The following is a 27,669-nucleotide window of genomic DNA, read 5'->3' as shown; positions in this document are numbered from 1 at the left end:
CCAGACATTTCCGGATTGTGCAGGATAACTAAGATGAAGTGCCGATTAACCTCTCTGATCTGCAAAGGGACATTAGCTGACCAGTGTTTCTGTCATGGAGTGACATTTTTGGACTTTATGGTTTCTTTTGCTAGTCCTTAGATCTTAGGTTGTTGTGCTGCCTCCAGTTCTCAGTTTCCCTTAGTTCATGTTTATTCTTGATTCTGTTTTATCTTGGTCTGTAGTTTTCGTTTAGGTCTGTTTCACTGTTTTGTTAATCAGTCCCTTTCCTCATGTCTTAGTCTTATTAAGTTCACCTGCTCCCCTCGCCTCTGTCTCCCTGCGTCCATGTCACACCTGTTCCCTGTTTCTTTGATTACCTGCCTTTTGTTCCCCTCTTTGTGCTCTGTGTATATTAGTAGTTCTGTTTGCTTAGTTCCTCGCTGGTTCGTTCTGTTACTACCCCGTTCCCTACCATGTCTATGCTTTGTCTATGCTTCGTTTGGAGACTATGCTACGTTTTTGCTACGTTTTTGCCTTAAGTGACCTGCAGAGTTCATGTAAGTTTTGGACTGTACTTATGATTCTTCCCTTCAGTGTTTTTGTTACGTTTTTGATATTTTTTGAATAAACAAGGAAGTACTAAGATGCGGCTACCGAGCTCTTGTCTGCGCTTTGGTCCGATCCCACAGTCCTCCCCCGACAGTTTCTTGGTAAATGTTTTATTTCCCATTGGAACAATATGGAGCAGGCCTCACCAAGGATCTACATATCTTTAGAATGGCTTAATGACTGCTTTGACACCATACAAAGACAATTACTTTTTCTATCCTTATATTGTCTTTCTAAATACATTCATAGGGAAGGTAACCTGACATATAATTATCCCTAACTAACTTTACATTATTTTCCAAACATTCTATTTTTATATAACGTATTTTCCCGACTATAGAACGCCCCTCAATAGAAGCTGCACCCACAAAGTTTTTAAAATAAATGGAAATGTAAGTATATAAGCCGCACCGGGCTAAACGCCGCTGATATTAACTGAACTGATTACATAGTTTAAGTGAACATAACTGAACTGATGAGTTTCCGAATGGTGCCTGTAGCATAAAAGTGAAATGCTGATCAAACAAATCAGAAAAGTTATGAATTGGTTTATTCATCGTCCTCCTGCGCACTGAAACCACTGAAGTCATCTTCTTCAGTGTCGGTGTTGAACAGCCTCAGAAGAGCTTGGTCACATACCTTTTCTGTGTCGATGTCAGTGTTGCTCAGTGTCCCAACTGTCTCGTTTTTTTCACTTTCTGCTAAAGTGCCACCTGGCGGGTGAACAAAAATCCACAGAAAAGCCACACCTCATTACAAGCCGCATGGTTCAAAGCTTGGGAAAAAAGTAGCAGCTTATAGTCGGGAAAATACGGTAATACTGAAAATGTTATTTTTATAAAATATTTACATCATGACAGCCATGACATGGTAATGATATAAGTCAGTGATTTTTCATATAGGCTACAGGGGTTGTGGCAACAATTTACAGCATCTCAGTAACCGAGCCACTTTGGAACAAGTCTTTGCTTACAATAGAATAAAAAATTTATATTTCAGATGCATTTCTTTTCATTTCGGATATAAATCGATTAGAGCATTAGTTAATCTTTTCTGTTATCTTCCACAATCAAGCTCCCCATAAATTTTTACTTTCTGTGTGTGAGTAGAGGTTAAACTGGGATTCGGTAGGTGGGTGAACCTTTAAATCAAGTGCACCAGTGCAGTGAAGGAAATAACTCTCTTCTAAAATCTCCCCCTTTCATAAAACGTGAGCAGCAGTGGGCTGGTTGATAGACTCTATGGCCCCGTTCACACTGCAGGCAAATGTGGCCCAAATCTGATTTTTTGAGGGTCAAGTGAGCAGGTCAGACTTTTTAGAAAAAGTGTCAGATCTGGCCGATATCTGACTTTTTCAAGTCACATTTGAGCCACATTCATATGTGGTCCTGAATCCGACTCGTATCTGATTTTTTGGAATTTGACTCTAGTGGAAATGACCAAGGCGCATAGATGTGAATTTGGCGTCACTTTCCATCAAATTCATCACAATTTTGCGCCGCCCAGCAGGAAACAGTAGCAGTAAGCAAAACAGATGAGTGGCTAGAGTAGTACTGCACAGTGGAGCGACAGCGAGACGTTAGAGCTCGTTAATAAACAGAGATAAAAAATTTTTCATCCCTAATTGAAAGGTTCATAGGTACAGTCTGTATGTTGTATTTGTATAGATTGTATTATAAAATTCGTATACAACCATTGAAACAAAGGACTTTAAAGTGTTACCAAGGTTACCGAGCATGTGATGATCTGGCCTTGCTGCAGGCCGATACACTGGACTGCATCAAGCCTTCTGCCTGTGGAGTTAAGAGGAGAGGCCCTGACATATATGATTAAAAGTTGCCCTTGACATGATAAAGTTTAAAATAAACTAGGTCTCTGTAAAGTTGTTAACACCCTGCCCCACCATTGCTGGCTGTGTCTCCGCATCCAGTTTGTTGTGCTAATTTGGCAGTCAGATCTCCTTAAAACAGAATATTACTGGTAATTGTGTGTCAAAGACTGACACAATATTTAGCAAGCTAAATATTTAGCTTGCTAACTATGTATTTAACTTGCAAGCTAAATATTTAGTATGTAAACTAAATATTTAACTTGCTAATTAAAACTTTAGTTTGAAACTGTGACATTTATAAATGCATGAATGACATGGTGAAATACCACTCTTAATGACACTCTTTACAAACGGCACCCCAAATCTACCAGTTCTGCAAATGGGATTCAGTCACACTAGCATTGTTTACATGGACCAAATTTCATGATCGAACATGATGTGTGTTTACATGCACCACGCTGTATTCAGAACAGAAGTACTCTGACATGGGCAGAGTTGGTGGATTTCCCTTAACCAACCACAAGCATTATTGCTTTCCATAATTAAGCTACAGGCTTAATGTGGCAACAGACCAATTGATTTCCCGAGAATCTGACTACTAAAGACGGAAATGTGTCGCGTTGACAAAGGACACACATGCACAGTCAGCTCAGTTTGCCAAAATCAGAGTGGCATGATCCAAACAAATGTTTCGGATTGACAATCGGCAAAAACCACCACTCTCATTCGGAATACGAATTTATTCTGATTGAACTGAATCCGATCAGAATATTCTTTCAGGCACGTTTACATGACACATTTTTATTTCAAAATACTTTATTCCAAATACTTATGTCTATGTAAACATGCCTAATGTGAGTTACCAAATAGGCAACTGATGAATTATGTACCTCAACACAACCTACATTGTTACTGGTATTTCAGTTTCTTTGATCAGGGGGAGTAAATAATAAAACCTTCTGAAATACAGGGAGAGATGCACTCTGCCACATTTAACAAGTATTGCTTATTTATAACTGTTGTCAGGGAGCTGAAAGAATAACATATTGGAGTGGAGTACCAGGTCACTGAAACCTTACACACTTGCATTGTTTTTATACCCTGCCCGTCTTTATTAGTTCACGATTTGTGCAAAGTTCAGATTGTGACACTGAGTTTCAGCAGCAAAACAATAAAACCATTACACGTTAGTTTTTAAACCAATCATTTACACATCCTAAGCCAACCAAACTCCCTTCACAACTTTTATAAGTGTGTACTAAAACATACAGACTCATAAAACGATGACATTGGCAACATAGGCAGGTGTGACATCCAAGCACATTTCATCTGGGCACAGTTACAGTGTTACAGGCGTCAATGTATTTAACTGGTACTTATGTGTCAAAGACTGACACAAAGGAGTTTATAACTGTAAAGTCAAAGAAAATTGATATATAGATTTAAAAACATTTTTGCAAATTAAAATCTTTAGTGTCCCATATACAGCCTCATTACTTTGTAGAACCACCTCTCTCTGCAATTACAGCTGCAATTTTTCACGTTAGTTGTGTCCCCTACAAGGTTGGTGGCAAATATTAGATGGGACTTCTTATGGCTTTCTTTTCAACAGTCCAACAATCTTGCAACTCCCTGTTAAAGTCAAGATTTATGGAATACAGAGTTAATAACTGTCCAGATAACAGAGTTTCCCACCTGAGATGTTGATCTCAGACCTAGGCGTCCCAATACCCGGATGCTTAGGCTGGCTCTAGGGACGTGGAACGTCCCCTCAGTGGGAGTGAAGGAGCCTGAGCTTGTGGGGGAGGTCGAGAAATATCGACTAGAAATAGTCTGGCCCACCTCCACGCACAGCGTGGGCTCTAGAACCCATCCCGTCGAGAGGGGCTGGACTCTCTGCTACTCCGGAGTGGCCCACGGGGAGAGGTAGCGGGCTGGGGTGGGTTTGCTTATTGCCCCCCAGCTCAGCCATCTCGTGTTAGGGTTTACCCCAGTGGATGAGAGGGTGGCATTCCTGGGCCTTCAGGTTGGGGAGAGGTCTCTGACTGTCGTCTCAGCCTACGGGCCAAGCGGTAGTGCAGAGTACCCGGCCTTCTTGGCTTTCCTGTCGGGGGCTGCTGGATAGTGCCCCTCCCGGGGGCATTATTCTGCTGGGGGGACTTCAACGCCCACGTGGGAAACACCTGGAGATGCGTGATCGGGAGGAATGGTCTCCCCGATCTGAATCTGAGTGGTGTTTTGTTATTGGACTTCTGTGCTAGTCACGGATTGTCCATAATGAACACCATGTTCAAGCATAAGGGTGTCCATCAGTGCACTTGGCACCAGGACACCCAAGGCAAGAGGTCGATGATCGACTTAGTTATCGTATCATCAGACCTTCGGCCGCATGTTTTGGACACTTGGGTGAAGAGAAGGGCTGAGCTGTCCACTGATCACCACCTGGTGGTGAGTTGGATCCGCTGGAAGAGGAGAAAGCAGGAAAGACTTGGCAGGCCCAAGCGCATAGTGAGGGTCTGCTGGGAACGGCTGGCAGAGCCCTCAGCCAGGCATGTATTTAACTCCCACCTCCGGGAGAGCTTTGACCAGATTCCGGGTGCTGTTGGAGACATAGAGTCTGATTGGTCCATGTTCTCCGCATCTATTGTCGATGGCGTAAGGTCTGCTGTGCCTGTCGCGGCAGCCATCCCCAAACCCGGTGGTAAGGGATGCTGTTCAGTTGAAAAAGGAGTCCTATCGCCTGACCCCCACTGTAAACAGTGTTGGCGGGAGGCTGCTGACCTTGACTGGGGACATTATCGGGCAGTGGAAGGAGTACTTCGAGGATCTCCTTAATCCTGCCATCACGCATTCCCTGGTAGAAACAGAGGCTGGGGATCCAGAGTTGGACTCCTTCATCACCCAGGCTGAAGTCACCGAGGTGGTTAAAAAGCTCCGTGGTGGCAGGGCTTCGAGGGTGGATGAGATCCGCCGTGAGTACCTCAAGTCTCTGGATGTTGTAGGGCTGTCATGGTTGACACGCCTCTTCAACATTGCGTGACGGTCGGGGACAATGCCCTGGACTGGCAGACTGGGGTGGTGGTCCCCCTTCATAAGAAGGGTGACCGGAGGGTGTGTTCCAACTACAGGGGGATCACACTCCTTAGCCTCCCTGGTAAGACCTACGCCAGGGTATTGGAGAGGAGAGTCCGGCAGATAGTCGAACCTCGGCTTCAGGAGGAGCAGTGTGGTTTTCGTCCCGGCCGTGGAACACTGGACCAGCTCTATACTCTCTACAGGGTACTCGAGGGTTCATGGGAGTTTGCCCGACCGGTCCACTTGTGTTTTGTGGACCTGGAGAAGGCATTCGACTGTGTCTCTCGTGGTGCCCTGTGGGGGGTGCTCCAGGAGTATGAAATCAGGGGCCCTTTATTAGGGGCCATCCGGTCTCTGTACAAGCGGAGCAGGAGTTTGGTCCGCATTGCCGGCAATAAGTCGGACCTGTTCCCGGTGCATGTTGGACTCCGGCAGGGTTGCCCTTTGTCGCCGGTCCTGTTCATAACTTTTATGGACAGGATTTCTAGACGCAGTCAAGAGCCGGAGGGGTCTGGTTTTGGGACCAGTGGATTTTGTCTCTTCTTTTTGCAGATGACGTGGTCCTGCTGGCCTCCTCTAGTCAAGACCTACAGCATGTGCTGGGGTGGTTTGCAGCAGAGTGTGAAGCGGCTAGGATGAAGATCAGCTCCTCCAAGTCCGAGGCCATGGTTCTCGACCAGAAAAGGGTGGCTTGTTCTCTTCAGGTTGGATGGGAGTTCCTGCCTGAAGTGGAGGAGTTCAAGTATCTCGGATCTTGTGCATGAGGGAGGGAAGAATGGAGCAGGAAATCGACAGATGTAATGGGGGCACTGTGCCGGTCCGTTGTGGTGAAGAGAGAGCTGAGCCAAAAAGCGAAGCTTTCGATTTACCGATCTTTCTACGTTCCTACACTCACCTATGGCCATGAACTTTGGGTCATGACCGAAACGAGATCCAGGATACAAGCGTCTGAAATGAGCTTCCTCCGTAGGGTGGCCGGGCACTTCCTTAGAGATAAGGTGAGGAGTTCGGCCATCCGGGAGGGCTCGGAGTAGAGCCAATACTCCTCCACATCGAGAGGAGCCAGCTGAGGTGGCTCAGGCATCCATATCGGATGCCTCCTGGACGCCTTCCTCAGGAGGTGTTCCAGGCACGTCCCACCAGGACGAAGCCCAGGACAGGGCCCAGGACACGCTGGAGGAACTATGTCTCACAGCTGGCTGGGAATGCCTTGGGCTCCCCCCGGAGGAGCTGGAGGAGGTGTTTGGAGAGAGAGACGTCTGGGCGTCTCTGCTGAGTCTGCTGCCCCCACAACCCGGTCCCGGATATAGCGGAAGACGACGAGTACTAGTACGAGCATGGGGACGAGGTGTTAATCTCTGCAGCTCCTCCAGAGTTAGAAGAGGCCTCTTGGCTTCCAGTTGAGGTGGATGATCACATCTTGGTAGGTTTGCAGCTGTACCGTACGCTTTCCATTTTTAGATAATAGATTTAACAGTGCTCTGTGAGACGTTCAAGGCTTAACATATTGTTTTAAAAGCTAGGCCTGCTTTAAGCTTCCCAACAACTTTCTCCGTGACCTGTCTGGATTGCCCCTTGGTCTTTATTATGTTGGCATTTGTTCACTAATGTTACCTAACAAACCTCTCAGGTGTTCAAAGTGTTTTTGCTGAGATCACATTACTAAGTAGCTGATTCTCTGGAAGCAATTGGTTGCTCTGAAGTTTATTTAGAGGTTTCAGAGCAAAATCAGCTGAATACAACTGCCAACCACACAGATTTTTATTTGTATTAAAATTAAAAACCATTTCCTTCCACTTCACAATCCTTCATTACTTTATGTAGTCTATCATGTACAATTCCAATAAAATACAATCAGGTTTGTCACAAATACTGTATTTTCCATATAGTTTCTAAGTGCAGTAGTTAGCACTAAAATCTTTGTGCTTGGATATAAAGACTAAAGAAGAGCTGTTATTGTTTCAGTTACTAGAATGTTAAGAGGAGTTTACCGTAACAGCTAAATAAGTTCATTGTGGGACAGAGGGGAAAATCTGCACTTAAGAATTTTGTAGGCCTATGAGAATAAGTGGGGCATGTTGATGACAAATTATTACAGACAGCTATTGTTCTCTGCAGCCTCTTTGCTTTTGGGTTTGTTTCACTTGCAGTGGAACTGAAATCTAAAAGGAGAAAGAGGTATCTCTTTCTCCTTTTTTAAGTTCTAGGTTAATTGACGCAACAACTATGTAAACAATCACTTTATGATGTTGCTAAAATATGCACATTTGCTTCCTTTAGAGGAAATACATAAAAACAGGGAAAGTCTCAATTAACATTCACAGATGCTGTGCATTAAACAGCTTTCTCAGCTTTGTCAAGGTCACACTAAGGGACATGGTACTTGTTTTACGTCCACTGACCTATAGGGGGCTCTGACTAGGAGAAAGTTTCTTAGTTTGCAGGTCTGCTGTTACAACTCCTGCATGTGCCCCTTCTCTTTGGGCATTTGATTATGGTTAAATGTGAAATTTACGTTATTAAGCTTGTGTTATTCCCTGCTACTCCTAGACTTTCATTTAGGGGTTATAACTGTACTTTATCATATTTACATAACCTTGCAGTTCAGTGCTCAGCATGCAGCAGTAACAGAAAGAGTCTTTATCCAAACACCTTGGCCCTGTAGGGATTATCATTTTGAGAAAAAAAAAACAATTTAGCTGCCTTCCAGTTAATGTTAAAACTCTATAATTGGCTGTTTAGTACTTGTCTTCTTTTTAACCTCCAATGTCAAGGTGATATATAATTTTATTTATTTAGTCAATATGTCCACATTTAAAATATAAGAACCCATAACTGGATTAGTGTTAATTAGGAATCACTTTGCTGTATTTGTTAACATCATAAGGTAGCAGCTCTCTGACAAATAGACGTATTACTTGCTTCCAAGCACATTTTACCTCCGGAAGCAATTTATAGTAGCACTTAAGTGCCACCATCATGAAAATCCTTTCAGACTGAATCTGTCAGTTTTCGCCATTATTCAAATACATGTCATTAAATAATAAATCTGGATTAACACACAGCAAACTCGTCAGTGGCTCACATCAATAAACGATGTGGCAATTGACTTGGCATTCACTTCAGCTGCTTGCTGCAAGGCATGGTAGGATTTGATAAAAAAAAAGAAATCTTGCTTTTCTTCACCGTGCAAAAGATCTGCAATGTATTTAAAAGTCATGCAATTTTTAAAGCTTAACAGGTAAAGAACGCTTGTGTGGTATTAATTTGATAGTCTGTGTGGGCCTTGGTATTGGATTAAATAGGATGCTATAAAACAAGATGACGCATTTAATAGATCTGGAATGTCTCGCGGTCATGAAGAAATTAATTAGTCATTGTATTAATTAACAGAAGAGTTTTAAACATGAAAAATGGCAAAACATCTAAGCTTTCCATCTATTATACACATAATTATCCACAGGGTGTCTGTTGAGACCTGCCCAGGCTGTACTCTGCCTCATAGATAATGACTGTTGGAGATTGGCACTAGCCCCCCACCCAAAACCTTGCATGGATAACCATGTATAGACAATGCATGTATAGATTGTGCATGTTGTTAAACGTTTGTTTCTGGGGAGTTTTTCCTATATTTTCAACAAAAAAATACGATGTTTAGTGGAAGAGGAGACGGCAAGAGGAAGGTGACTTATATTTATTTTTATAGCATCCTCAACTTTTGTTGGCACCTCTGGTGCTCCTTGATATCTTTCATATCTCTTATATTCCCCCTTTCATTCAAGAGCTTCTGAGTCCTGATTTTAGATAAACCAGAGATGTATCTGTTGGTGCCATACTGTAAATGTGTTATGTTCACCAGCGGGGCTGACTTACAAGTTGGTTAGATCATGGAACCCGTCGATATCTATGTCAATCTGTGAATATTATTCAGAAGCAGTCTATATCACACTTCTGACATCACTGCAGGCAAGCTGAAGAAGACAATGTGAAGAACTGTGTGTGTGTGTGTATGTGTGTGTGTGTGTGTGTGTGTGCGTGTGTGCGTGCGTGTGTGTGTGTGTGTGTGTGTGTGTGTGTGCGTGTCATGATAGATACCTGACATTTCCCTAGCTTGGAGGTATATTCTGTGAATCACAGTCTAAATTTAGATCCTCGTGGCAAACAGATTTACTTTAAGGGTTAATAATAAGCTGTATAAAAACATACTTGTGTGTCTAAGCCTCAGTGTGTGTGGTGCACATGCGCAAGGCTTTTCCTGGGGCAGCTGTGCACATGTCAGAGGAGTTGATCAACAAACGTGACGATGTCTAACCATCCAGCTAACAGCTGTGCTGTCTCCACACCAACAAAAACACTGGCTGACAAAACAACATCCGCTGATGGAAACTCAGCCCTAACGTCTGTTCTCATGAGAAACAACACACATGGAAGTTGGTGGGTTTCAGATCTGCTTTGTTTGGAACACGATTCCTATTTTTGATTTCTAGCATTAAGTATTTTAGAACTCTTTACTGTTCATTTTTTGTTAAGGAATAACCAAAATTAGTTAAAGCTTTGCAGAAGTGAAGCAAGTCTTAGATCTGCAGATATTTGCTATATCTCCTAATAAGATCAGTAATAAGATCAGTAGTCAGTTTTTTATTATGCATTCCTGGTTTTCTGTGTTCCTATTTGGTGATATTTTGTTCATTCTAACCATTCTCCCAAAGTGCCTCAGTCTACTCTCTCAGCTGCTCTCCATTCAGTTAATTAGTCTCACCTGTTCCATAAACTAGTAATCACTCTCTCTCTGTGTGAGACATACCCTGGATTCTTTCACTCAGTATTTACGTTTACATGGACATACTGTAAGTAATCGGAATAAACTACCAATCAGACTAAAAATGTGTCATATAAACATTTCAGTAGGAATATTCTGATCGGATTCAGCAAGATCGTAATGAAATTGTAAACCGATTGAGAGAGGATGGTTGCCGATTGACAATCTGATCGGCATGCATGTTAACGCATGAAAGGATCAAGTTATTCTGAATGTGGCAAACTGACCTGAGTGCGCATATGCAACCCACTTCAACCCGTATTTCCGCCTTGAGTGGGTAGTCGCTCTGGCTAGATGCTAACAGAATATTCCAATCAGCAAATTGACATGACACATTTTTAGTCAAATCAACCATTTTATTCCGATTACTTGTGTCGTTATTAACGGTACAATCCGATTATTTTTTGTTTTTTAATCCGAATATATTTTAATCCAATCTTGAAATTTGGTGCATATAAACGTAGGTATTGTCAGGTCCTCCTATAACCACCATTTTCCAGTGCCACCAGATTGCCCTCACTGTCTTTTGTAAGTGCTATTTTCTTTAGAAAATGTTCTACTGCACCATGAATCTGCCTGGCTCCAGCCTGCATTTAGGTCCTACATCACACAAAAATGCAACAAAGCTATTATCAGCTCCAGTTGCTTTAAAATCTCACCCCCTTTTTATAATAACCCACCTTCCTCTGAGTGATCAGAAAACTGCCAAGCAACCCTTGCTTCTGAATGAGCTGCTTCTACCATGTATGGAAGCAAATCGTTACCATATTTCAAATGAAAAAGCATTTTCAGAAATGCTTTTTCATTTTAAGAATGTGGCTGCATTGTTTGACTCATAAATGAAATTAGTAATCTATAATCATATTTGCATTTTAATTTTCTTCTTCAAGACTGCTCATTGTTTCACTTAATTAAAATGAAAAAGAAAAAGACATTTGAGATTTATTTTTCAAAATGTACCCCAGCAAATAGATACCAAAATTCAATTTGAAATGTAAAATTTGAAAATGAAAAAGCATTTCCAGAAATGCTTTTTCATTTTAAGAATGTTGCTGCATTATTTGACCTATAAATAAAATTAGTAATCAATCATCCTATTTGCATTTTCTTCTTCACGACTGCACATTTTATGCTATAATCAAAAAGAAAACAAAGCAGAAATTGCTTTTTTGTCTTCGTAGTTTGCCCGCAAAGTACTGCCCAGAACTCGAAAACGAAAAAGCATTCCGAGCGGCGGGCGCAGCAGAGTGACATCAGCAGCCGCTCTTCCTCAGCTCCCTGCTGACCGAGCTACCCATCTTGTTCGGTAGGGGGCGCTGTGCATGTCTGCATTGCATTACATTGCAAACATGCCGAGAAATTGATTGAATTGCAGCAGGGCCGAGCTCAATTTGTGGCAGTGGCAGGCAGAACTGGTAGTTCCGGTGGCAGGCTGTGGCAGTTCCGCCACAGCCTGCCACCAAAGCTGCCACCGGAACTGCCACAACCTGCTGCAGGATGGCAGGGGATTCCGCGAGGATGCCAGAAGGTGTCAGACTCGCCATAAAAGCTTGCCAATGCGGTTGCCGCTGTTTTTGTGGAAGCTGATGCTGATTATCGGCAAATGGGTTGTCATTATTGTTAATAGTGTCTGTGGAGCTGCCACCGGAAGTGATGCCAATGCGGATTATCGGCAAATGGGATGTCATTATTGTTATAGCCTGTTACCTTTAAATAATGATTTCATTATTGATTATTATTTAATAAACAGCTTTAGACCCATAACATAAGGTGATTGTATTTACTTGACATGTAAAATAAATAGCACTATGTGTATGTGTGACGTGTTGAAAGGATGAGGAAGATTTATTGCACAAACAGCCGGTTTATTATAGAGCATGAGCGGCTATTCTGAATTGTCACTCACAGAAAATTATAAATAAATGCTTAAAAACACACTGGATGTCCCAGGCCATAAGACTGCCACGAGGATGCCACAGCCTGCCACCAGAGCTGCCAGTTCTGCCTGCCACTGCCACAAATTGAGCTCGGCCCTGCTGCAATTCAATCAATTTCTCGGCACGTTTGCAATGTAATGCAATGCAGACGTGCACAGCGCCCCCTACCGAACAAGATGGGTAGCTCGGTCAGCAGGGAGCTGAGGAAGGGCGGCTGCTGACGTCACTCTTCTGCGCCCGCCGCTCGGAATGCTTTTTCGTTTTCGAGTTCTGGGCAGGACTTTGCGGGCAGACCACGAAAACGAAAAAACAATGTCTGCTTTGTTTTCTTTTTGATTATGGCATAAAATGTGTAGTCGTGAAGACGCAAAGGCAAATAGGATTATTGATTACTAATTTCATTTATGAGTCAAACAATGCAGCCACATTCTTAAAATGAAAAACATTTCTGAAAATGCTTTTTCATTTGAAATATGGTAACGATTTGCTTCCATAACCATGGACCTATTGAGTCTAAGCATTTAGTCCTGGGTGATTCAGATCAATGTAGACCTTGATAACCATAATCATTCACACCTAGCATTAAAATCCATTCAATCAGATCACTTACCCGCTTTATATGCAAATAAACCAGTAGCCACATAACTCAGCAGGCTGTCAGCTGATTGATAAACAGAACATCAACAGCTAATGTTTCTGTTACACCATTCAGTCACTTGAACTGTGCTATCAGAGAGTTATTATTGCGGAGCTAATTCAGCTACAAACTCTGACAAGCCTTATGGTATATTTTGGCAGAAACAGTATGATAGAAGTAAAGTATAAAAAATACATGCAACATTATAAAGGTCAGCGTCAGAACAGACAATAGAATTGTATCCATTAAACAATAAATAACTCCCTCTTAAGGTTATATTGATGTTAATGCTTTAGATCTATATTACAGGAAACTCGCTACTCAATCACACTGCAGTTATTTCTGTTTCTAGATAACATTTAGCAAATAAAATATATGTCAAGATAATAAAGTGAAAACAACCAGACTAGATAGACACAGCAGGACTGAAGTGTTTTTTTTTTTTTGGTAAGTAGCCACCTGGTGTGTCAAAACCTAAACAACTTTTAATGAGCTTGCTCTGAATTTCCTTCTAAGGAAGACATTCCTCATACTAAGCCAATGTTTATGTTTCAAATAGTTTCCTCTCTTGCTTGTGCTGAAGAATACAAGTATGTGCTTTCCCTTTTCACTGAGCCCTGATAAGAAGTCCCAAAAACTACCACAATGAAGAGTTTTCGCTCATCTTTGTTATGTTCTTCTTAAAAAAAAAATGCTTTCTTTTCTATCAAAGTGTTTTTTCCTTTAAATGCTTAACTGAAGATTGGACTGGACATATTTTTTGAAACTTGAAATAATAGAGTTGTTGCAACCTAGTAGTTTAATAATCTTGGCTTGCCATCAAAGTCAACTGTTTTCTATCACAACGATATTGGTGTGGTAATATAGTTGCTCTAGATATGCATTTAATCAATGCGAAAACTTTCAAACTATGAAATAAAAACAACATAAAACTTAGTTTAACAAGCCAAAACCTATACCACTTAACATTTTCACTTAGGTGTTATATTTCACTCATGAGAGAGGGAAAACATGACTACCTAAGTCAAATATGAAATGACAATCAATAATTAACACCATTAAAAATACCACTGACATATGTAATTAGACGATTTCTCTAGACGTTACTGTCACACATTTCTTTGTGAAATACTGTTTTGGGGGCCTAAATTCAGCATTTGGTTGTCAGTATCGAAAATGAAATCACTATGAATTAGTGCAGGTAGACTCTCGAGTTATTTATATAGCACATAAAAACAACAAAAGTTGACTTGAAAAGTGCTTTGCAATTCAGTCAAATGAACAGAAAAAACAAGAGTAAGGAAACACAAAAAATATATGAAAAGTAAAGTTAAAATGAAATACACCATAAACTATCAGCTTTAAAAGATTCTCAAATTCTGCTAGAATCAAATGCCAAGGAACAAAGATAGATATTGAGCACGGATTTAAAAGTCTCTACAGTCTCAGCGGTCCGTATATGAAAAGGTAAACTGTTCCAAAGGTTTGGGGCAGAAATTGCAAAGGTGTGATCACCTTCGAATGACTGTGATCATTAAAAACCAAAAGCATGCATCTTGAAGTTTTTCTGATGACTTTATTAAAAGAACCCCTTAATACTCTGATCCAAGGGAACATTTTTAGTAGGCATGTGCATCTCAAATATCAGATGAGGGTTCCAATCAAGGCATTTTTAAATGATCGATATCAGAGTCCGACACTTAGCTCATGCTACTTTTTGTTTTTGTACTGTTTGTAATTGTAATCCACATTCCTAACAAGACATGTGGACACATAACAGTCTTTTTTTGTTTGCCAAACCATAAGCCATGTTTATTAGATTTTTTATCAAATGAACTTCGGCTTTCCATAAAATTTAAGTTTTCTTAAGTGTTTAAAAAGATTTTCATAGTGAGAGAGAGATTAAATTAGCTGCCAAAACTCCATGTAAAGATCTCAATTTCTTTCTTTTTGTTTTTTGCTAAAAGGTTTTTAACCCTTTTGAATGAAGTGGTTAGCTGCCAGCTAACCTCCGGAGCAGTGGCTTGGCGGCCCGTTCTGTCCACTGACCACACTGCACGTTAACTGCCGTAATGTGGTCTCCGTTGTCCTTCCTCGGGAAACTGCACTCGGCGTCGTGCTGGGAACTCTCTGGAAACAGTTCACTTCTGCAGACCTCAGAGAGAACAGTCAAGCAATGCTTGTACCTTGATTACCCTGTTCATGAATGAAAATCACGGATACGCATACAGTGATTCATTTCTACTTATCTTGGGCATATGATCGCATGATCTTATGACACACTTGGATCCAGTTGAAGAGTTTATGTCTGTTTGCCAGCAGAGAGACATTAGCACGCTTGTTTCCCCTCCTATCTTGATGATCACCGGCATGGAAGAGAAAGACTTGTGGGAGAAGTGGGGGGTTTTATGCGGGCAGTGGCATCCTGGGAAGTCCGCTGTTACCCCCCTTCCCTCAGTTGCTGGAAGTCAGTTAAATGCAATTTATTTTTAAAGTTCCAGAAAAGTTTGTACCGGAGTTTTAATGTTGTTTCCATTGCTGTGGGTACCAACAATAGTCTGGACCTAAACAGCAACTAGATGTAAAGAGACAGAGTTCATCTTAAGGAGAAATACTGTAGCCATGTACAAAATGTGGGCCATGTACTTTTGGGCCCCCTCTCCGAATGAGGATGGGGTCGTTGGGGACTGGGGTTGGGGCGGGGGGGGGCGGGGGTCGCTTATGTTAAGGCACGAGCCTGGGCTAGCCTGGACCAGGTTCAGGTGCTGGGGCGGCCTGCCTGGGGGTCCGGTTGTCCCTATGGGGTATCGGCACCTGGACCTGGGAGTATAGAATATGTATGGCGAGTGTGAGTGAGTGTACAACGTCCATTGTTGTTTGTTTTTATGTTGGGTGTGAGTGTTTTTATGTGTACGCATGAGGATGGGAAATGTGATTGTGATTGTGATTGTGTGTGGTTGTTTTTTGTTTCAGGTTGGGTCTTGGGCTGCTCCCTCTCCTGGATCGGTTTAGGCCCCCGATCAAATGTGGGGCCTATTCCCTCCCCGCCACACTACCTGCCAGTGGATGGTGTCTCTGCCCACCGGCGTACTTGTGATTCTCGGTATCCGGGGCTGGGTGCTTTGGTGTGTGCTGGCTCACTCCCAGTGGCTGCTTGCCGGGGCCTGGACCCCTGGGCTCTGTAGGGCCTCTGCTCGGGGAGTGATATGTCCCGGGGTCTTGGGTCTCTGGGTCCATGGCTGGATCTGCTCGGGCGTAGACAGCTCCCAGCAGGGCCTGTCTCTGCAGCTCCCTGGGGCTTTTGCACTGTGGCTGCTGGGTGGTTCCCCTGGGACTCTCCCCTGCTCTTCTCTGGGGGGGTTGCGGTAGTCCCGGTGGTTGTTCTCCTGGGTTCCTGTGCTCTGGGGGGCCTTTGGATGTCTGTAGCTCCAATCTCTTCCGTATGCGTCCCGGGTCCAGGGGGGCAGGTCTGTGGCTCCTCACACTAACTATTGCATATTTTTATGGAGAAACCTTGTACACACAAGCGTGCTCACACTCAGACCCATAGGTGTTTAGATTCAGGTGTTAACAGATACACAAATGTTCTATATTGAGCTGCATTTACCACTAAATACATCTTGCATTGATAAGTACCATGCACTATTCGGTAAAAAAGCTGAACATTTCTGCAGGTGTAGAAGCAAGCAGGGTGTTATCTTGTATTCTTTTCATCCTTCTTTCTTTCCTCCATTCTATTCTCCTTCTGTCCCCTTTTCCTTTTTGACCCCCCCCCCCCCCCCCCCCCTTCCTCTCTTTTGTGGGTTTTTTTTTTTCTTGTTCCCTCTGTCTCTATGTTCATAACAACTGAAATAATCCTAAACCAGTTTCTAATAAAGTTTCTTTTTATGAATATCAAGCAGAGCTTTAAAGCATTAGCTGTAATGCTCCACTTGTGAAATAAATCTGTTTGGCTTTTTCTTGGCACTCAGACAACAATTGTGACTGCTTCTCTGCCAGACAGGACACGGTTAAAGAGAAATACTGTAGAAATATTGTGAGATCTTGTGAAACTACACTCTAAATTCACCAGTAATTTTACTGAAAATTGACTGAGTTTATTATGTGATGTGCAGACTGGAAAACTTCGATTAGTCACTCAGGATGAATTTTATTGCCATGTGTGAACAGGCACTTAAAACTTTCTGTTTGTAGCTCAATAAGCCAGGACATATCCTAATGACAGATCTGAACAAGGTTAGGCAGGATCTTAAGCCATCACATGTCATTCACAATAAAGCCACTTCGCCATTAGTTTCAAAATTCAGATGTAGTAGATAGTCATATTCAATAAAATATATTATTAAAAATTTTATTTATTTCAGTAACTCAATTCACTAAGTAAAACAGCTTATATAGATTAATTAGACACAGACTGTTTTCAAGCTTTAATTTATGTTAATTATGATGATTTTCTGTTTAAAAAGGTACTTTTAGTCTGACAAACAAGCCTCATCGGAACACATATTCTAATTTATTGAATATGACTCTATATCCATTTTGTAGTGGTATTGCATGGTCCATTTCCCAGATATTAAATTACAAGTGAATAAAGTAAATGAGCACATTTCCCGGTACCTCTGAAAAATCCCCTAAACAAATAAAATACATAATAAACACAGAGATAATTGTAAAATTGCTCATCTTATTACTCTAACCATTAATTAAATGACAGAAATACATCTCTTTCCCTTCACACCCAGTAGAAAAATGTCATGGCCCACTGGGGAATGTTGCGCCTTTAATAGTGTGAAGGTGGAGAGGTATATCAGTCCTCATTTGGCATCTCATTCTGTAGTGATTCCTCGAACCAAATAAGTGACTCGAAACCAGCCTGACAAAATGCATTTTAAAGAATGTCAGGTTCAGCTTTGCGGTAGCTGTGATGAGAATAAATATTTAATGCTTTCTTTCAATGTGTGCTGGAAACATGCTGGTTTTGGAGAATGGAAAATGCAAAGGAGTTTATGGGGAAGAAAACTACATGGATGCAAAATGGATAAAAAAAAATGTAAAACAGGAAATCACAGACAAAAATAAAAACATTTCAAGGCATTTTTCTATAACAAACTTTGGTTGACCACATCTGATTTGTTCCCCAGAGTCACATTTTTACTCTGCTTGAAATTAGATTTTTGAATCATATTTTGTTATGTGTCTGCTGGACACTAGACACCCCACAGGATATTGACTGGCCTAATGTAAAATAGCATGCTATATAGCTAAAACATAACTGATAAGTATCTCCATCAGCAGACTCTTGGGGATAAGCATACTGAAGTGGATAATTGGATGGGTAAGTATTCTCCTAATTCTCTAATGAACTTCCTGTGGGACCATAAATAGTCGAGCAGTCAAAAATGTTCTAATGTGTGTCTGATTTCATATAAAGCAGTTTAACAGCATGGAAAAAGTATGGCAGTTACAAACATATTTCTGATTTCATCTGTAATCAGCTTCTCATGAAGTCAAATTTTATGCAAATTTGTGATATCAGCAATCAGAAATTTCACTTTCAATACTGTCAGGCGTCGCTAAAACACACAAGAAAACTGCAGAGTTTCCCTTTCTTTATTACATTTTTGAGAATTATCTCTCTAGTTTTTACACTGAAGAGACTAAACAGCCTTTCCAGAGAGCCAGACTAAGACCACACCTTGACAATAAAATCTGAGTATAGATGGACTTTGAATGGTCTTCTGTGGTGCATCAAGAATACAGTATACTCCCCAGTTCACATGATGGAGCATAAGAGTTCCCCGACTATTTTAAGCATGCATGTAACATGCTATTAGCATTGCATCTTGCCACTGCCCTAGTTTCAACCAATGGAGTTCACTAAGCAGCTCCAATGATAAATGTTCAGGCTCCACATCTATAAAAAGAGGGCTATGAGCAAGGCCCATGTTAAAAAAAAAAAAATCAGTGTGCACTAGGGCCTCAAATTGCACGAATGGTCTAGTCTCATTGAGGTCAAGGGAAGCTGTGAGTTTTTTAGGCTGCAGCTCAATTGCAAAATGTTTTTGTCGGTCTGTACTTGCATTGCCTGTGGTGATGAGGGGATGAGTAAAAAGGACATGTAGTGACTCAAAGATTTTATAGTGAAAATTTAATAATAGTTGTGGCACAGTTCTGAAAAAAACAACTTCCGGCTTCAAGGCCTTAGTGTGATCTATGTCAACATGCAGGATGACACTTGTCAGAGATACCAGTAAAACATGAGGTTGATCTAAAAGTCACCCATCACAATCTTTACTGTTTCACAACCACTGAAGGGGAGGAAGTTGTTACACATAATAAAGTCCTGTATAAAAATAGTTTTAAAAAGTAAAAAAAATTGGAAGGATTGCAAGGCAGTTACATAAAAATACCTTTTTGGTAGCAGTGTTTGAACCGCAGGCAGAAATGACATCATTTGACTGAAGAGCTGCTTCTACACATGGACAGACTCCATTCATTTATCAGAATGTGCCCAGATTTCTAAGATGTAGTCTTTATTAACTTGGTTCCATTTGCACTTCCTCTCACCTGCCAATCAAAATAGTGTGCATGACCTTAGGTAATCCTTGTTAACAACCAACAGTGTGTTAGATTATTCAAAATATAGAAACTATGTTTTAGCACTGAAATCAGAAGAAATACCTGCTGGTAAAACTGCAGTAGTTTTTGACATCTTCAATCTTGAGGATGATCTGCAGCTTTATTACTTAAAGCCTGGATTATTTTCCCATCATTATCATGAGTTTTTTCCATGTATCTACGATTCCCTTCATGGATTCACTGCGTTGTAAAATTAGAGTATTCACTGCACTACAGGGCCTGAGTTAATACATCTAACCAATACTGAGAGAACAGTTTAATTAACATGTCATTACATTTAGCAGCTGTCTGGTATTTTTATGTTGCAGCCTTCGTCACAGTTTGAGCAGCTTTATGGCTTCATGCCAAAGTGACCTTCTCCACACCGGTGATAAGATCTTCAAGCCAAGGAGTCAAGATTGTTAGAGCTGAGTCGAGGGTCAGCAGCTGCAGCCATGCCAGGGGAGAACATAAAGACCTGCTTGCTTTGCATATCCAAAGATTCAGAGATACTAAATTATGCTGAGGGACAGAGTCCCTTCATTTTACCATATGAAGAGTTTTTTTAAAGAAATGAAAAGCTCTATATAAGAAATTCTGATGAGTCAAGGCAGCAGTTGTTGACAGTATGATGTAGGGGCAATTAATCATTCAAAGCCTCCTGGTTTTCTACATAGCGGACATTCTTATTCTGTTTTCACCTTGGTGTGAAGCCTACACATTTCTGCCAAATGCAGAAAAAACATTTCTGTGTTGTCATTCTGCCTCCTTCAACTCTCCTAGACATGGCGATTGACTGAGCTTAACTGTAACTAACTATGTGCTCTCTTTCAGACTCTAACCTTGAAAACTGGCTGAGTTTATCTGTTCTTTCTTTCTTGGTGAAACGACTAAAGGAGCTACATCCACTAACATTTACTTTTCCTTCCCATAGAAAGTACCCCTAAATCACTGCTTCTTTGTTCTCTTTGTGTTTCTGCTCTGTTCTCTCAAACCCCCAGTTGGTCGTGGCAGATGGCCGCTCACACTGAGCCTGGTTCTGCTGGAGGTTTCTTCCTGTTAAAAGGGAGTTTTTCCTCTCCACTGTCGCTACATGCATGCTCAGTATGAGGGATTGCTGCAAAGTCAATGCCAGTAACTGTCCACTGTCTCTACATGCTCATCCAGGAGGAGTGAATGTTGCAAGTCACTGACTGGATGCAATCTGCTGGGTTTCCTTAGATAGAAAAACTTTTTATCCAATTTGAATAAATAACTCACTCTGACTGCACTGTTCAATGGTTAGGATTAATTGGAATGTATGTACCTGACTTTGTGAAGTGCCTTGAGACAACATGTGTTGTGAATTGGTGCTATATAAATAAACTGAATTGAACTGAATTGAATTGAATTGACTTGGACATGTCAGGTGGTCCAAGTGTGTTTTTTATTAGTTGATTAGCTCCATGCAGACATGCTGACTAACTGAATTGTTTTTGTCCTAATCTGCATGTTCCTGAAGGCTTCCTCCCACAGTCCAAAGACATGCCTGTTAGGTTAATTGGTCACTCTAAATTGACCTTAGGTGTATGAATGAGTGTGTGCGTGGTTGTTTGTGTGTTGCCCTGCGATGGACTGGCGATCTGTCCAGGTTGTACCCTGCCTCTCGCCCATAGACTGCTGGAGATAGGCACCAGCTCCCCCGTGACCCACTATGGAATAAGCGGTAGAAAATGACTGACTGACTGAATTGTACAGGTATACCATCACTCCACAGTACCATGCAAACTTGGTCATGTTCATTAAACATTTTTTTTTGCTGCAAATACAAATATTGTTGAGTTTTTATATGGACTGAAAGGTAAATTATACATTTTAAACATTTTCTTAGAATACAACTCTGAAAAATATGGCATGCATTTATATTATAGCCCCATTTAGTATGATTAAAAATAGAATTCATTGTAACTAACTGCCCACTTCAGTCACCTAATTAGCAAATGGATGCTACTCTGTCATTTTATTTTATTTTATTTTTTGTGGTTTAAACATGACAAAATGTATAAATGTTCAAAGGGTCTAAACACTTTCCCATTTATATTATGCAGTACACATGAAATCACTAATACTTGTTACATGTAAGGAAAAAAGATTAATAACTACAAGAATCCTAGCAAACTGGATCTTGAGGAATCTGAAAAGTCGAGCCAAAACAGAGAAAGCCACAACTTTAAATCAAATTTAATGGTCAACACTGAGGAAACCATAAAGCTCTGGTCAACATTTCACTTCATGTCACATCAATCTATCCTTTGATAGTGGGGAGAACATTCTGCATTTATTCTAAAATATCACATTTATCCTTCAAAATGGATTTAAGACCCTTATCAACATTCTTTAATATCTGAGTAACACCTGCTTTCCTTTCAGCACTGATGCGTTGTTGAATGCAGATCACATAATTTCTTAACCCTTTACGACTGCCCTCATATTATCTTTCAGCATTAGGACTACCTTCTGTGTTGATAGACAGGTAATCTAAGCATGAGGTTGTGTTCCTGTACAAAATAGTGCATATGGGTGAAAGGAGGAAGGAAAATTCACAATTTGTTGCTGTTATAAAATTGAAAAGCGTGACATGCATATTGTGGTCTAAAACCAGGTGTTTCAGTTTCATTGTCCAACCCCTGTAGATTGCCTCAGTTATTAATTAGCTAAATACTCCATGCATGTTAAAACACCACATCATTGGGAACATAAACGATAAAGGCAGAGAGAGAGAGAAATAAATGCAATCTTACCTCTGGCATCAAAAAACTCCTCATCGGAGCTTTCGACTGATTCTTGTGCAATGTTCTGCAGACGCCAATGAGAGGCGCTGTGCTTTCGCCCTGAACCTGTGAACAAAGAGAAAAGGCAGAAAATCTGTTTTTAGTCCAGGTATGACTGGCAGGGTTCATGCCATTAATCACAGAACTCACACTACAGTCATCTCATGCTTTTCTTTACATTTGTCCTCCTTTCTTATTGCAGGCCTGTTGACAGTTCTTAAGGTCTATGGGGAAAATGGAAGTTTGAGAGGCCCTGATAAGAGCTGATGGCTTTTCAAGTATCTCCTCAGGATAAAGGACTTAAATGGACTTTCTTTTGATTGGTGCCATAGTAAAGAAGTGTCAAAACAAGAGAACCTGGTAGTGATTTTCCTGACATCTGATTCAGCAGCAGAGTTGAAACGAGATTTGGAGTACTTCCTTTTCAAGCACCCATCTAAAACCACTGCAAACACTCAAGAAGAAACAAATAGTTTTTTTTCTGAAACACATAAGCAATAATTGGCTGTAAAACAGTCAACACAAACTAACAAATACAAACATCTCATCAATTAAGTTATCAAAAGTGATCATGTAGAGCAGAGTAAAGAGAAGTTGAAGAAAAAAGATGCATATTTTTCCAAATATTGTACAAATAAAGATTTTTTTAAAAGTGTGAGTCAGATTGTGAACAGCAGTTTTTAAGTTTTTCCGCAGATTCTCAATTTATTTAAGTCTGCACTTTGACTGGGCCATTCGAACGTACAAATAAGCTTTGATCTAAACCATTTCAGTGTAGCTTAGGCTGTACAGTATGTTTACATTGGTCACTAGAAGGTTTTCTTCTTGCCATGTATTTTCCTTCATCCATGTTCCTGCTGAAGGAAAGGTGAACCATTGCATGATGCCACCACCACCATGTTCCCTGGTAAGAATCGCATGTTTAGAGTGTTAGTTTTCTTCTTGCCACTCTTCTGTAAAGGCCAGAGTTACTATGGGCCTCCTGGCTGGTTCTTTGATTAATGCTCTCCTTGTCTAGCCTCTAGGTTTTTGTGGACGGCCATACCTTTGTAGGTTGGAAATTTTTATCCATACTCTTTCCATCTTCTGTTGTTGGATTGAAAAGTGCTTTATAAGATGTTTAAGGTTTTGGATATTGTTTTAAAAGCTAATCCTGCTTTAAACGTCTCCACATCGTCATTGCATACATGTCTGAGGTGTTCCTTGGTTTCATATTTTCATTTATAAAAGGAAAAACTCCTTCCACCTGAAAATGTTGCTCTCTGGTTTGGTCTATCACATAAAATCCTAATAAAATACTTTGAAGTTTGTGATTGCACTGTAACAAAATACAAAAAGTATAATTACTATATAATATAGTAATGTGCCTAAATATTTATTTAGTGCCACATTACAGAATATCTTCCAACCACAACTTCTGTATTACTTTAACCATGATTTAAGCTCCTTCCAACCTGGAAGAAAGACCAAACAGTAGTGTGGTTTCTTCTACTTAAGGAGCCTGCTGATTTGTTTAGATGCCAATTAAAAGAAATATCTCAACTTCAGCACAAAACCTTTTTAGTCCAAATGTAAGAAAAAGGATTTTTAAACAGTTTCCTGCTTAAAGGTTGTCTGGTGAGACACATATTGCTGAAACCATGCAGATTTTCCATAACATTAATTATCCCTTCCCATTATATCAAGAAGCCTCACTTTTAATTAGTTTAGGACCAAACAGTTTCTTAAAGGTTCTAATGATTATCATAACTATAGATCCTTTCAATTTACATAGAATATTTTTGAAAAGTCCAATCATTTCAGTTACTTAATTCACTAAGTGAAACACATTATAAAGATTAATTACACACAGACTTATGTTTTCAAGCCTTCTTTTCTGTTTGTTATGGTTTTTCACTTACACCCAATGAAAACATGACATTCAAGATTAGTATATTACATCAGACCAATAAAATAATTTTTTTGCAGCACTAGTGGCCTTTGTTTTTTTGTTTGTTTTTTTCTTAAATTGAGGGGAACAGGAAAAGAGGAGATAGAGTGGGGGAAGACATGCAGCAAAGGTCAACGGGGCCAGAACTCGAACCTATGACGGGCTGCCTCAAGGACTAAGTCCTCCATACATGGGTCGCACATTTCACCCCGGTGCCACTGTCAGTCCCAAAAAAATGTGGGCTTAATGAAAAATATGTTTAATAACCAAACAAACCTCATCAGAATGCATATTCTGATTGTACAGCACTGCCAGCTCACTATAGCATCTGAAAGTGGTAACATGATGCAGATAGGGATTAATGACAGGTCCGTGCCTAAATCACAAGGAGATTCATTGTGCCCGGAACATTAATAATTAAAACATCTTGCAAGATAGTAACAAGCTGAAGTTCTCTCTTCATAGTTTGACTTTGAAGGAGCTCTGGCCACCAGGAGATTGTTCTGCAGAGGCTCCAGGTAGCCTGAATCTCTACAGAAGGTGAGTGAGGAGGCTCAAGCATGATTAGCTCTGCCATTAAAAGAGAACGTTATTACACAATAGCAATTAGACAAGCAGAAGCAGTAAAAGCAAAATGTTCTTCTATTTTACACAATCATACCCAGTATACCATGAGTGCTAAAATTAAAATGGCTGCATTAAGCTTATGTTATAGAGAAAACATAGCAGTTTTTAAAAAGAGGACCAATCAATGCCAATAACAAAAATTTACTGCATTTTCTACATTTCTTAGAAAATATGATTCAGTCATATTTAATAAATTTGAATATTATTGAAAGGCTAATTTATTTCAGTAACTCAATTAACTAAATGACAAATATATAGATTATTTACATACAGAATGATGTTTTAAAGTCTATTTCTGTTAATTATGATGACATTTTACATACAGCTAATGAAAACACAGCATTTAATTTATCAGTAGATTACAATATTACATCAGACCAAATAAAAATAAATTTTTAACACAGCGATGTGGGATCAATGAAAAGTACATTTAATACCTGCTTAAAGGTTATTTTCGAAAGGTACTTTTATTCTGACAAAGGAGCCTCATCCGAAAACATATTCTTATTTATTAAATATAACTGTGTTTTCCACTTTACCTTCCAGATTGTTATATTTTAAGGCCATAAAATCTACACATATTGAAAGAATAAACTGTAGATAAATCATTACTGGCCTTTCCATTTATCAAGCCCTTTCCTATCCCATTGAGGCAACCCCTGCTGTTCTTTGTGAGTGTGTTCATCAAGCAGGAGTTTTTTTAACTGCAATATTTACTTTTTATGCGTCATCTGACTATCAGGAACCACTATCTCCAAATGATCATCCTTCACGTTCAGCCACAATAATTAGCTTATTTTTTTGTCTGTGTCTGAGCCAAATGAGCATGAGTGTCTGACTGCATCAGTCTGATTGTTTATCAGAATATTAACCTCCCCTCCATCCACCACATGTGTAGTGACCTTGATGTGAATTTTTAGGCTCAAGCAACATACTGTTGTGGCTAGACTAACTACACACACTTATTAAGTTGAAGGAGTGTGAAAGATGGTTTCCAAACAATAATATTTTGGCAGCCATATTATTTCAGTGCAGTTGAACCCCATTGTTTAAAACATTGACTACTTATGTGAGAAAAGTGAGACATAAATATCAACAGCTTGGCTCGCTAATATAAAAGAGGTTATTCTGGTTAAACAGTTGTTGAGAGGAATGTGTTGTCAGTGCATCTCAAAGTCAGAACCACAGCAGAAATTACATCAATCTGAATTTTTTCAAATTTTATGTTTAACGTTTTGGCGATTTGACAAAATTAAAGGCAGACTGGACTTGCAACAGAGCACTTTTTAATCTCTCTAAAGAGTGCCAGTTTTTTAGGTCTCGAATACCACATTTCTCCTGGCTTTCTTCTCTTTCCAAGATAAATCATTACATAAATAGGGATTTTATATCCTCCGATTCTAAATATAACTCTTAGAAGTCTTTCTTTGACAACTTTAAGCTCCATTCTTGGTTGCCTTGCTCCATTTCTGTCTTTCATGCTTTTTAAAATACCTAAATACACTTAAAAGAAAAAGTTGAAAACTTAGTATACAATATAATTAACATTATGGCTGCTTTCCTAAGCAAGAAAGGAAGTAAAATGGAGCAAACAGCTGCAGGTGCAAACCAAATATTACACTGAAAGAGTTCACAGTGCTTTCAAACAACAGACTGTCGATTTCTACCTTTTTCTTCATGTTCATTGTTTGTGTCAGGCTGGGTCCTTCACAGACAATTACATGCTCTCTGTAAAAAGAATTTGAGACAGAGGCAAAATCTGAATTTAGTTTTGTTTTTTATCTTTTATTATATTACCAAAAGTTCAAAAGAAATTCTTTTCAACTTCCATCTTTCCCATCAACTCTGTGGTAACCATTATCAATACACCTACCACGTTTTAATAAAAAAAACATTTTAAGCCACTAAGTGACTGTAAAAACGGTAGCCTACTTATCAAGCTTTTCAGTCCCAACACACAATACCACAGACAGATTTATTCTAATCCTGCTTCTCGGGGTGTTGAAATTTTAAAGTCTCCAGGTGCAAAATTTGAAATTTGTAAAAGGATTTTTACTGGAGACCCCCATAATGCACCTGTAATTTGCTAAACCTCGAGTCTGCAGACAAAACTCAGCATGAAGCTGACAAATGGGGAGCACAAAGAAATTCAGGAAAAGCAGTTAAAAAAATGTTTCTGAAATATTTGCTATTGATGCTGTTAAGTGTATTAATTTAGTTTAAGACTGGCCCATATACAGATTTCTAACAATTTTCTGTACCAGTTAAAATTCTTCAGTTGCCTAAGTGTATCCTTGTTAAATCATGAATTAACTGTAATTAAACACGTTTTTTTTTAATTTACATTTACTAGATACACCCAAGAATATTTACCACTAGACTTGTAGAAACCATCTACTAAATAAAACCCGACTTACAACATGAAGTAGGCTAAATAATCTCAAAAAGCAACACATTGTGCCACAATCTAAAGAAATTGAAGAATCACTTCAAGAGTTCACCAACAACTCATCTAGGATGTCACAGAAGAACCCAGAACATTTCAAAAACATTGTTTCACTTCCCTTAGTTAAGGTCAGGATTCATTTTAACAATAAGAAGTAGACAAGGCAAAACAAATTATGCAGTTCCAGGAATCAGGACGTTTCACAGCTGGCACTGATGTTGTTTGGACCAAAAAGCTGTGTGGAAAAAACTAAGCTGTTTAGCTTAACCACAAAAAACAATAAAAAGAGGTATTCTTAATGCAGCAATCACTGTCAAACATAAAGACGAATTAATTAAAAATAGAAGA

General features: G+C 39.9%; 1 protein-coding gene across 2 annotated transcripts in view; it reads right to left on the bottom strand.

The window, feature by feature from the left end:
- Nucleotides 1–27,669, bottom strand: part of pitpnm3 (PITPNM family member 3) — a 174,539-nt gene that overhangs the window by 109,899 nt on the left and 36,971 nt on the right. For both annotated transcript variants that reach the window (XM_047391842.1, XM_047391841.1), the window contains exon 2: nt 22,289–22,384. In XM_047391842.1, coding sequence (XP_047247798.1) covers nt 22,289–22,384 — 96 coding nt within the window. The remainder of the gene's footprint in view (nt 1–22,288; nt 22,385–27,669) is intronic.

This window comes from Girardinichthys multiradiatus, chromosome 18 (assembly GCF_021462225.1).
Source record: "Girardinichthys multiradiatus isolate DD_20200921_A chromosome 18, DD_fGirMul_XY1, whole genome shotgun sequence".
Lineage (NCBI taxonomy): Eukaryota > Metazoa > Chordata > Actinopteri > Cyprinodontiformes > Goodeidae > Girardinichthys > Girardinichthys multiradiatus.
This window is presented reverse-complemented; position numbering and strand designations above follow the sequence as displayed.